The sequence below is a fragment of the Balaenoptera musculus genome, chromosome 7, assembly GCF_009873245.2.
Source record: "Balaenoptera musculus isolate JJ_BM4_2016_0621 chromosome 7, mBalMus1.pri.v3, whole genome shotgun sequence".
Taxonomy (NCBI): domain Eukaryota; kingdom Metazoa; phylum Chordata; class Mammalia; order Artiodactyla; family Balaenopteridae; genus Balaenoptera; species Balaenoptera musculus.
In genome coordinates, this window is record NC_045791.1 from 94322910 (window position 1) to 94336086 (window position 13177).

The window sequence follows — 13177 nt, forward strand, 5'->3', positions numbered from 1 at the left end:
GAATTAGGGTTTTCCTGAGGAAGGGAAGGTAGCGTTTCTCCACTTTGAGACTTGAAGAAGAGAATGCAAGAGGGACAATGAACAAACCAAAGTGTTGGAGAACCCAGTTAGAAAGCTATTGGAGAAGCATCTGAAGCACAAGGTCTGGAAGGTCTGGGCTACCAGCTGCCTACCTTTGTGCAACTTGAAGGAGAAGTGAGATTTAACATGTTTGATTCTCTTCACAGTGATTTCTCTCTGGAAATGTCCTAACTCTTTGCTAAAGGAACAAGTGCTGTCTGGTCTTATGAACACTAAAGAGGCATGAGGTAGAAAGGTGTGTTCATCCCATCTTTTTCTGGCTTCCTGTGAAGATGGAGTGTCGCCCTTGGGGGGACTGGTGTTCATTGCAGTATCAGAGGATGATCCAGAGGCAGCTCCTGAAAGCCACATGGCACCAAAGGAATGTTCTGGAGTGAAATGGAAGATCAAATTTTCCACTAAGTCCTGTAACTTAAAGAATGTTGCTCCCAGATAGAAGATGGGGGACATCCAGCAAACTCCTGAGCTATTATTTAATAAATAATGTTGGAATAATTAGTTATTATTTAATTAAATGATGTGGGAATAATTAGATAATAAGACCCTAGGTCACACCAAAACCAAAAATTAATTCCAGATAGATTGAATTGCTCACTGTGAAAAAAATGGTAGCAGGTAGAAAAATGAAACTATCACATATAAGGTAAAACATAGGAGGATTTTTTTCCCCTAATAATTTTGGGGTAGTCTCAAAATGATATGAAACCCGGAAATCATAAAAAGAAAAAAAGTGCCAGATTGGACTACACAGAAATAAACAAAAGATACCCTAAATAATAGCCAGGATATAAAGAACAGACAACCAGGAGAAAATACTTGTAATATATGTAACAGAGGTTAATCTGTTAATCTCCCTAAGTAGAAAAAGAACACCAACAAACTAATAAGAAAAGACAGAAAATCCAATAAAAAAAGATCAAAGGATATGACTAAGGACTTCAGAGAAGAAATAGAAATGGTCAATAGGCATATTTTTTAAAAAACAGCCCTAAGCCTTTATAATATTTAAGGGAATTCACATTAAAATTTCAACATGCTTTTTTCAACTACAGGTGAAAAAAAGTTTATAGAAATATAGAACAAGGTCTGGAAGATTATGCACTAAATTATGAACAGTACTTCATTTGGAAGGAATATAATTGGGGAAGCAAAGCAGAGGTCTTTTAACTTGTTCCCTTACATAAGTGGTGGGATTATGGGTGATTTTTACTTTGGGGTTGTTTTGCTGTATAATTTAATTCCTTGGAAAGCAATGTAAACATAAATTCTCTGTGTTCAGGAGGCTTAGAAAGTTTTTATTTGTTTATTTTAATTTTCAAAATCACAAAAATGTATGAGTTAATTAAACGAAAGAATCAGACCAGTTTTTTAACCTACTCTCAAACCTCAAACCAATTTTTTTATACACACTGTTTGTCCTTGTACTTAATTCATGGGTATCTTCAAATATACATTTTCCCTAACATACTTCTTTCTAGATACCTCCTTCCCCTGAAATAGAAAAGAAAGGGGAAAAAAGAAAAGAAAGAAAAAATAAGGTACTATATGTATGTACGGGTTTAATTGTTTTAATACATTATTATTGCTTTTACTAAACTTTTCGGCCCTGGTAAGGACCCAAGTGACCAAGTTACCTGATAGCCAGACATCACTTTGAGACACAAGTTTCCAGAAATGTCAAAAGAAGATGTTTTGCTATGTGACTTTTGAATAAGCCACTTAAAAAAAAACTGACATATTACAAGTACATACTACACAATTCTAAGAGCCAAAAGAGCATGCTGTGAAGTTGTGTCCCTGTCACCTTTGTCCCTGAGGCCACTACAATTACAAGTTTCTTGTGTATCCTTCCAGAGATATTCTATGCATGTGCAAACACTGGCATAATTTTGTCGTAGCCTACCATACCACTGTTTCGCATCTTGCTTTTTAAATTTTATATCTTGGAAATTGTTGTATATCAGTACACATAGAGCTGTATCATTGTTTTTTTAAGCTGCAAATGATTCCAATGCATGAATTTACTATAATTTATCTCATTAATCCCCTACTGATGGGTTCAGGTTGTTTCCAATATTTTCTTTATCTGTACAAACAATGCTGTAATAAATACCTTTGTATATTTGTGATTTTGCGAATGCGCAAGTATATTCGCAGAAAAAAAAATCCCTACAAGTAGAACTGCTGGCTCAAAAGTAAGTGCACTTTAAATTTTGAAAACTCTTTAGCAATTTGTACTTCCTTAAACCATGACTGAGAGTTTGTTTCCCTATACCCTCAAATACATAGTGGCATCAAACTTTTGATCTTTGTCAATCTTATAGGTGAAAAATGGTTTCTGATGTAGTTCTGATTTGTCTTTCATTGCAAGTAAAGTTGAACATTTTTGCATGGGCTAAAGAGCCATTTATAGTTCCTCTTCCATGAATTACCATTCATTATCTTTTTTTAAAGAAATTTATTTATTTTTGGCTGCTCTGGGTCTTCGCTGCTGCGCGCGGGCCCCCTCTAGCTGCAGTGAGTGGGGGCCACTCCTTGCCACGGTGTGCGGGCTTCTCACTGCAGTGGCCTCTCTTGTGCAGCACTGGCTCTAGGCGCGCGGACTTCAGCAGTTGTGGCTTGCGGTCTCTATAGCACAGGCTCAGCAGTTGTGGCGCACGGGCCTAGTTGCTCCGCTACATGTGGGATCTTTCCAGACCAGGGATCGAACCCGTGTCCCCTGCATTGGCAGGCGGCTTCCCAACCACTGTGCCACCAGGGAAGTCCCACCATTCATTATGTTTAAAATTTTTATTTCATTTCATTTATTTATTTTTAAACTTTCATTCAAGTTATAAAAATAATTTTTGCTATTTAAAGATTCTCTTGTTAGGTAAGAAAAAAATCCAGCTACATGGTATTTATGAAAGATACTTCTAAATCAAAATAATCTAGAATGACTGAAAAGTAAGAGGGATGAATAAAAGATATATCAAACAAATTCATAGGAATAACGATAGTAGGAGTAACAATATTAAAGTCAAACAAACTAAATCCAAAGCAATTTAATATTTCAGATTTATAAAAGGTGCTATATAAGAATATATAATAGTCAAGAATATATAGTATATAATAGTCATGAACCTTTATGAACCTAACAGCAGATCTTCAAAATATAAAACCAAAGCTGTTGGAAAGACACAAAAAAATTGACAAATCCACAAATTCATAATATTTGGGGGATACTTGAACATGCGTCTCTCAGATATTAACAAATCAAGTAGACAAAAATAAGTAAGGCTACAGAAGGTTTAAATAACAAAATTAATAAGTTAATAAACAAAATACATATTTTTCAAAAATACACATGGAATATTCGCAAAAATAAACAAGTACTAGACCATCAAAAATGTTTTAGTAATTCTAAAAAGCAGATCATTAACACTCTGACCACAATGTAATAACATTATAAATTAATAACAAAAGAATGGTCCCTTTCAAAACAAAAAACAAAACTACAACTATTTACAAGTAAATAAAAACACTTTCCTACATGACTTAGATTAAAAAGAAAATCAGGGCTTCCCTGGTGGTGCAGTGGTTGAGGGTCTGCCTGCCGATGCAGGGGACACGGGTTCGAGCCCTGGTCTGGGAAGATCCCACATGCCGCGGAGCGACTGGGCCCGTGAGCCACAATTACTGAGCCTGCGCGTCTGGAGCCTGTGCTCCACAGCGGAGGGGGGGGCCGCGATAGTGAGAGGCCCGCGCACCGTGATGAAGAGTGGCCCCCACTTGCCACAACTAGAGAAAGCCCTCGCACAGAAACGAAGACCCAACACAGCCATAAATAAATAAATAATTAATTAAAAAAAAAAAAAAAAAAAGAAGAGGAAGAAAACCAGAATATTCTTTGTTAAAAAAAAAAAAAAAGAGGGCTTCCCAGGTGGCGCAGTGGTTGAGAATCTGCCTGCCAATGCAGGGGACACGGGTTCGAGCCCTGGTCTGGGAAGATCCCACATGCCGCAGAGCAACTAGGCCCGTGAGCCACAATTACTGAGCCTGCGCGTCTGGAGCCTGTGCTCCGCAACAAGAGAGGCTGCGATAATGAGAGGCCCGCGCACCGCGATGAAGAGTGGCCCCCACTTGCCACAACTAGAGAAAGCCCTCGCACAGAAATGAAGACCCAACACAGCCAAAAATAAATAAATTAAAAAAAAAAAAAAAAAAAAAAAAAGAATCTAGCAGTTTAAAAAAAAAAAAAAGAAAATCAAAATGGAAATTACAAACTATTGGGAAATGAGTGACAGTGAAAGAAATTGCGTATTTAATCTTATTGGATATGGCCAAAATAGTATGATGTGAAACTGTGTAGCATTAAGTCCATTCATTAGGAAATAAAATTTCACTAAGCAGTCATTAAAAAAAAAAAGTTAAAAATATATCAAGACAATGGACCCAGAAGGGGAAAAAATAATTAATAAAGGTAAAAGCATAAATTGGATTTCCACTTCTGTTAATACCTGACTCAGTCCTCTCTCAAAGGATAACTTGAAAAGCTGAATAAAATATGACCTGCATTTACTTGAAGGAATCAGTATCAGAGAACAAACAAGGTAATAAAGAACTATCAGACAAGAACCAAGAGAAGACAGAACTCCAGAGGTAAGTTAGGCATTAGGTACCATTTTTCTATTAGTAGCATTTCCCATTTTCAGAAAAGGAAGCTGAGAAGTTGAGTGGTTTAGCCTCACAGGGCTGTGTGAAGAATAGCTGGAGTCCGTAATCTCTTATACCCAAACTTTGGGTTGGGACCCAAAAGGATTAAGGACTGGAAATAGACTAGCCTTCTAAAGGACTGCAGTTCAGCTTCAAAGCATCTCATTCCCTAAAACTGAATTATGGTGATTTTGGATTGTGGGTGCCTTTAGGCAACTGTCAGAAATAAAAGTAAATCTTCCACAGGGAATATGAAATCATCCTAAACTTCAAATTAGTTCCACTAGAAACTTAATGAATACATTTTCTGGCACACAATCAAAAGAAGCAAGGCCCAGGAAGAAACATGGCAATATGCACAAAACCACCAGAAATAATGGACAATAGAAATCGTTCCACATAGATTCCATGTATTGGAGTTATTGGTCATAATCCTTAAAACAACTATGCTTACAAACTTAAAGGGTATAATAAAAAATAACATTGGGCTTCCCTGGTGGAGCAGTGGTTAAGAATCCGCCTGCCAATGCAGGGGACACAGGTTCAAGCCCTGGTCTGAGAAGATCCCACATGCCAGTGGAGCAACTAAGCCCGTGAGCCACAACTACTGAGCCCGTGTGCTGCAACTACCGAAGCCCATGTGCCTAGAGCCCGTGCTCCACAACAAGAGAAGCCCGTGCACCGCAACGAAGAGTAGCCCCCCCCCCGCCACAACTAGAGAAAGCCTGTGCACAGCAACGAAGACCCAACGCAGCCAAAAAATAAATTTATTTTTTTAAAAATTTAAAAAATGACGTTAAGAATTTTGGCATAAAACTAGAAATATTTTTAAAAGGACATAGATTTGAAAAAAACTAAAGTTGAAAAACTGAGAAATACAATAATAGAAATTTAAAATTCAATGGATAGATTTAACATCAGACACAGCTGAATAGAGAATTAATGAGCTAGAAGAGACAAAATGATAGAACAATACAGAAGAGGGGGTAAGAGACAGGGAGGATACAGTCAGAAAGTCTAACATATATATAATTTGAAGTCCTAGGAGAGAAGAAAAATAAATGGGGTAAAAGAAATGTTTGAATATCTGAAAACTTCCAAAACTAAGGAAAGATATTCAGTCACAGAGTCAAGAAACTCTATGACCCCTAAGGGGATAAATAAAAAGAAATCCACACCTTGCTACATCAGCTGTCAGTCTAATTGTTGCCCCTTGAACTTAACATGCCTTTTCTGCCTCTGGCTGCCTGTAAATAACCAATTCTTCAAATGGTCTTAGAAAAAGCTTTATCATCCTACTGGTTCTACCTCTAATGGGTTGAATAAGCTTTGAGCTCGTGTTTATTTTATTTGTGTATGAGTCATGTTTTTAACTTTTTGAAACTTGTACTTTGAATATACATATATGAAACAAAGAATTCATGAAATAATACTTTTCCTTCTTGCAATATTTTCTGTACTATTTTGTTCTTTTCTATCTTATTAAAAGATAATTTTGGTCACATTCACTAAATCTGGTCTCAACCTGCAGTTTGAGAAATCCTGCCTCAGCAGACCAGGGAGTATGTGGGTGGTGGGGAGGGAGAGGGGTAGAACTGCATTTTTAAAAAACCCTAATATTTAATTTGTTTGTTTGGCTTCCTCCCTCCAGGAATCAGATTACCCTGGAGACAGGGTCGGTGTTTTTGCTCTTTGCTTTTTTGCTCAGGGGGATTTTTTGCTCTTTCCTCGCTCAGCCCTCAGACTCCGGGATCAACCCTGGAGGCTATCAGGAAAAGCCAGCGGCCGGTTTAATCTCAGCAGCCGGTTCCTGGTCCCTCCGGGAAGTGAGGACAGCTGAGACGCTGGCGCTCTGGGGTGGCGAACCGGCCTCCCCGTCTTGGAAGGCTCCCGGGCTGCCGAGAACTTTGCCGCCCTCCTGCCGGGAATTGAGACCAAGCGAGCTTCAGGTTCTCCTCGAGAGTTCGCGGAAGTGCGAGGTGGGGGAGTCGCGGAAGAGGCGGCCATCGTCAGCGCTCTGTGGGTCTCCTCTAAGTCCCCCGTGCATCTTCTGGCTTGGCGTTGTCCGGCCCCTCCCCGAGCCAGGAGGCTTACAGTTGGAAAGGGTGACTTCTGCGAGTCCCTTAGGTCCTATTTGGAGGGACTGAAGACCGCGAGGAAAAGTGAGCAGTAAGGGGCCTGGTCAGCCTTCGTCCAGCCCGCCCTGGGCTACCGGTACCCTTGAACCCGCCCCTACTGTTTTGTCTCTGGGCAAGTTCCAGGCGCTCTGCACTCGCGATCCAAAGGCGTGGCGGCGTGAGCCATGAATCGTATGGGTGCGCTGGGCTGCGCAAGGCTGCGGTGGGCGCTGCTGGGGACGCGGGTGGCTCTCCCTGGCCTCGGCTCCCACGGGGCCAGAGCCAAGGCCGCAATCCCCAGCGCCCTCCCTGCGGCCCAGGCAGCCGAGGCTCCCGGAACCGGGCCTGGCGATCGGAGGCTGCGGAGCCTGGAGGAGCTTTCAGGGCCAGGGCGGCTGCGTCTCTTATTCCAGCTGTTGGTGCAAGGCTACGTTCTGCACTTGCACCAGCTCCAGGTAACCGAGCGGGGGGCCTCGCGACCAGGGGATGTGGTGCGCACCCGGACAGAGAAGTTGGGGATGGGGAGACGTTGGACAAAAAGTGAAGGGCACGTTTAGCTCGGGACCGAGTGGGGCTGTGGTCATACACTGGAAATCTGTAGGGGCTATGAACTGAAATGAACAGGTCAAGGGGTGGTATGAAGCAGGAGGGCACTGGGCTAGAGGTGATTTGGGAGGCTAGGTTTAAAGTGGACAGAGGTTGAGATTCAGTCTCATCTCCTTGACTCCTCTTTTCACACTGGGTACTCCACCCATTCTAGACTTCTTCCAATTCCTTAAGCCTAGAAAGTCCTTCCCCCGCCTTAGGGTCTAGGAGGTTCCCTCTGCGTGAACTGTTGTCTTCACCCTTCTACTTAAACACTTGTTTTTGTCTCTGTGATTTCCCTGGGCTGGGTTAGACACCTGTTAATGTGCTCTTGTAAAGCACCATCTTCTTTCTCTGTCACTTCCTCTGTGTTATATGTTTTTTTTAATTTATTTACTTTTAATTTATTTATTTTTGGCTGCATTGGGTCTTCGTTGCTGTACGCAGGCTTTCTCTAGTTGTGGCGAGTGGGGGCTTCTCATTGCAGTGGCTTCTCTTGTTGCGGAGCATGGGCTCTAGAGTGCAGGCTCCGTAGTTGTGGTGCACAGGCTTAGTTGCTCCGCGGCACGTGGGATCTTACCGAACCAGGGCTCGAACCCCTGTCCCCTGCGTTGGCAGGCAGATTCTCAACCACTGCGCCACCAGGGAAGTCCCTGTGTTATATGTTTATAAGAAATATAAACATTTCTTTAATATTGCCCTCCTGTAAGAATGTAAGCCCTGTGAAAGCAGGGATCCTCCTGTTTGGCCTGTATCTCCAAGCCTGGCACTTGTTAATGCTCAAATATTTGTTGAATCAATGAAAAGTCCATATTTTAATTGTATCCTCAGGCCACATCATTTAAAAATGAAGTGATTGATGATATGATCTAATACAAGTATCAAATGCTTTCTTAATAAAATTAATATTTCAAACATTAAAAAAAATAAAGTGGACAGAGGTTGGGAGAGAAGGGAGCTATCTTGGTAATAGAATAGCACATGCAAGTGTATAAGCTGCCAGATGTTATAGAACCACTATTTATCTGTGGTGATATCTATGGTGATATCAGCTACCACAGACTTCTTCCAGAGGAAATGGCTTCTGGAGGATTACAGAGGTTTGGCGATTTGCAGGGTAAATTTCCCCTTGATGGAGAAAAAGATGTCATTGCTCAGAGAGTGAAAGCAAAATCATAGACATTAAGGAAAAGGTACATTTTTGTTATTAAGAAATCAATGTCCAGTAAGAAGGTTTTATCCAGTGGAACACTGATATGAGGCAGGGATGGATGGATCGCCCATTGTCAATGGACAGAGACTGGAAAATCCAATGTTGGTTAAGTTGGAGAGGTTTTAGGAAGTGAACCGAAGAGATTCACGTGGGATTTGTCTTTCTGATTACTATTAACAAATATTAACGCACCACTCTGCCCCAGGCATTTTTCCAAGAGCTGAGCTTCGGTGAGATGTGGCCAATACCCACATGGGGGTTAAATGCTCCTTTGGGGAAAAGGGGGAACAAGGGAGTAAACAAATCAGCAAACAGCTAATTTCAGAAAGAAAGCTTGAGTGCCCTGGGAGGAGAAGCCAGTCCAGGGCTGGGGGAGGAGTGGGACCTTTGATTCGAGTGTGCCATCCAGGCACATGTGTGGTTGTCAGTGATTGACAGGAGTAGACAGGCCTTGGGCTGGGCTGATGAACAGACTGGTCACCAGGTGGCTGTGCTGGGCAGTAGTAAAAAATGAGGAGGAGCTGTGGGGACTTGGGATACGACAGGCCTTTGAGGAGGATATTGAAGGCCAGACTAAGGGTCCTGGTTCTTCTGAGGAGCCATGGTGAGCTATTGAGCAGGCATGGGATGAAGATGGCCTCCAAGGGACACTGTCCAGGTTATGGTGTGTACAGTAGGATGGATTGGACATGAGAGGCAGAGAGGGCCTCGGGTGACAAAGGGTATGGCATTATCTGAGCCATCCCCCAGGGAAAGTTGGACTGGGAGTTAATGATGAGGGAGAAAATGACTGTGAGGGTTTGAAGGTCCAGACTGAACACAGTTTCTCTGCACCTGCCTGGGCTGCTGCCATCTCCCCTGGGGTCTTCTCTGTTGGGTTCATGTTTCTGAGGCATGGTGGACAGGTCACAAGGCACTTGGAGATGGTTAAAAAAAATTATTCCCTGTGTGCTCAGCTCCAAGAAACCAAGTAAGCCAAGAAACCAGAGTCCTGAAAGCTTCCCCTGCTTGATTTAACCTCTAGAAATGTGAGCAGCCCAGTGAATGCCCCAAGGGTGGGGACTAAGGATTTCTCACCATTTTTCAGGGAAAGTTTATTGGGAAGTTTTGCTCAGGACTATCTCTGCAGCAGTAACTACCAAGAAATTCTCGACTGCCCTAGGAAGTGGAGGAGGAAGCAGGAGAAAGCCAGGAGTGTGTGGCCATTTATTTATTTTTCATTAAAAAAAATATATATATTTATTTATTTATTTGGCTGTGCCGGGTCTTAGCTGCAGCACACAGGATCACGGGATCTTCGTTGGGATCTTCATTGCGGCGTACGGGATCTTTTTAGTTGCGGCATGTGGGCTCTTTTAGTTGTGGCATGTGGGATCTAGTTCCCTGACCAGGGGTGGAACCCGGGCCCCCTGCATTGTGAGCACGGAGTCCTAACCATTGGACTACCAGGGAAGTCCCTGTTTGGCCTTTTATTTTATTTTATTTTTTGAAATCAATTTATTTTTGGCTGCATTGGGTCTTCGTTGCTGCTCTCGGGCTTTCTCTAGTTGTGGCGAGCGGGGGCTACTCTTCGTTGTGGTGCGTGGGCTTCTCATTGCGGTGGCTTCTCTTGTTGCGGAGCACGGGCTCTAGGCCTGTGGGCTTCAGTAGTTGTAGCACGTGGGCTTAGTAGTTGTGGCACATGGGCTTAGTTGCTCTGCGGCACGTGGGATCTTCCCGAACCAGGGCTCGAACCCGTGTCTCCTGCACTGGCAGGCGGATTTTTAACCACTTCGCCTCCAGGGAAGTCCCCCTGTGTGGACTTTTAAAGGAGAGGCCGGACTAGAATTTTGCAGAGCCTCCTGGCTCCGGCCTTTGTATCCCAAAGATCTGGAATCACATGAACCTGGGCTGCTCCATGGGAAATATATTAGCCCTTCCCACTACATGTGGCTGGTGTGAGTTAGTAAACAGCGGAGTGCTGCACATCTATAAAAGCCAGTTAATACCCCTATTGAGAAAGAGGATGCTTCCAGTGACCCACTTTGTATCAGTTCAAATCCATTTGGTTGCCACTCTCACCGGCTTAAACTATAAAGCAGCTTTATTGGTTCCTGTAATGGAAAAGTCTAATAGTTGTGTGCCCTTCAGGTATAGTTTGCTCTAGTGATTCACGAGACCATCAAAGCCACAGTTCTGTTCTGCAGTTCTCTTGGTTCTGCTGTCTCACAGAACTTAGTTGACTGGGCTGGGTTAATTGCCCATTCCTGAACCCATCATAGTGGCCATAGGTGTACTCTAGCTTAGACTCATGCAGGCTTACTCCTAAAGCTGGGGTTGGGGGCCCTGCCACCTAAACAGACGGCTGCCGCACAAGGAGGAGAACAGGAATTGATATAAGGGCAGCTGACCATAATGTCTCCTGCACCCTCAGTTGTCAAAAACTGCGTATCACACATAAAATTAATAAAATCAGCTTAGGGAAGCATTGTAGGACTTTAAGGGGTTGGAGTGGGAATTGGGACATGTGAAAGCCTTGCTAGTCCATAAATACCCGTTCCTCTCTCTTTTCTAACTAAAATAATGACAAGAGTGCTGAAAAAGTGAAATGTGAACATATGTTAAATTTATATGTAAATTTATGTGACAAAGTGATATCTTTCAAAGATGTTGACCCTGAGAATGATGAGATCAGCTGTCTATTCTGTAGCTCTCATTGTGGACTACCTGGGTTGGTGACCCCTCCTGTGTCTCCCTAATGCTTCCTGTACATATTTGTCATTTCATGTATCATGTTTCTTTTTTTTTGTTTTATTTATATATTTATTTTTATTTATGGCTGTGTTGGGTCTTCGTTTCTGTGCGAGGGCCTTCTCTTGTTGCGGCAAGTGGGGGCCACTCTTCATCGCGGTGCGCGGGCCTCTCACTATCGTGGCCTCTCCCGTTGCGGAGCACAGGCTCCAGACGCGCAGGCTCAGCAATTGTGGCTCACGGGCCTAGTCGCTCTGCGGCATGTGGGATCTTCCCAGACCAGGGCTCGAACCCATGTCCCCTGCATTAGCAGGCAGATTCTCAACCACTGTGCCGCCAGGGAAGCCCCTCTTTTTTTTATATATAGTTACAAAATTTTTTTTCTTGTGATGAGAACTTTTAAGATTTACTCTTTTAGTAACTTCCAAATATACAATACAGTGTTGTTATAGTCACCATGCTGTGCATTACATCCCAGGATGTAATCTTGTAACGCCCACTTATTTATTTTATAACTGGAAGTTTGTACTTTTTGACCACCTTCATGCATTTGCCCTCCTTCCATGCCCATCTCTGGCAACCACCAATCGGTTCTCCGTATGTATGAGTTTTGTTTTGGTTTGTTTAATTTTTAGATTCCACATACACATGAGATCATTCAGTATTTGTTTTTCTCTGTCTGACTTATTTCACTTAGCATAATTTCCTCAGGGTCCATCCATGTTGTTGTAAATGGCAGGATTTCCTTCTTTTTTATAGCTGAATAATATTTCTGGATGTGTGTGTGCGCGCATCGCATTTTCTTTATACATTCATCCATTGATGGACGCTTAGGTTGCTTCCATGCTTCCATGTCTTGGCTATTGTGAATACTGCTGCAGTGAGCATGAGGGTCCATTTATCTTTTTGAGTTTAGTGTTTTCGTTTTCTTTGGATAAATACTCAGAAGTGGGACTGTGAGATCATATGGTAGTTCTATTTTTAATTTTTTGAGAAACCGCCATACTGTTTTCCATTGTAGCTGCACCAGTTTACATTCCCACCAACACTGCACGAGGGTTCCCTTTTCTCTACATCCTTGCCAACTCTTACTTTTTTGTCTTTTAGCCATTCTATCGTGCAAGGTGATATCTCATTGTAGTTTTGATTTGCACTTCCCTGGTGACTAGTGATGTTGAGTACCTTTTCATTTACCTGTTGGCCATCTGTATGTCTTCTCTGGAAAAATGTCAAATCAGATCCTCTGCCCGTATTTTAATTGGATTTTGTTTGTTTTGCTATTGAGTTATATGAGTTCTTCATATATTTTGGATATTAACACTTATCAGATATATGATTTACAAATATTTACTCCCATTTAGTAGGTTGTCTTTTCATTTTGTTGATGGTCTCCTTTGCTGTGCAGAAGCTATTTAGTTTAATGTAGTCCTGCTTGTTTATTTTTGCTTTTGTTACCTTTGCTTTTGGTGTCAAATTCAAAAAATCATCATCAAGACTGATGTCAAGGAGTTTACCACCTATATTTTCTTCTGGGGTTTTTATGGTTTCAGATCTTAAGTTCAAGTCTTTCATCCATTTTGAGTTAATTTTTGTGTATGGTGTAAGATAGTAATCCTATTTCATTCTTTTGCATGTGGCTATCCAGTTTTCCCAATACCATTTATTGAAGAGGCTGTCCTTTCTCCATTATATATTCTTTGCTCCCTTGTCATAAATTAATTTACCATATATGTGTGGGTTTATTTCTGATCTTTCT

General features: G+C 42.1%; 1 protein-coding gene across 1 annotated transcript in view; it reads left to right on the forward strand.

Annotated features, from left to right (window-relative positions):
• Positions 1 to 6542: 6542 nt before the first annotated feature.
• The window catches only part of LOC118897921 (sterol 26-hydroxylase, mitochondrial), a 45923-nt gene continuing 39288 nt past the window's right edge, over positions 6543 to 13177 (forward strand). The window contains exon 1 of the mRNA XM_036857558.1: positions 6543 to 7348. Within this exon, the coding sequence (XP_036713453.1) occupies positions 7079 to 7348 (270 nt within the window). The 5' untranslated portion in view covers positions 6543 to 7078. The remainder of the gene's footprint in view (positions 7349 to 13177) is intronic.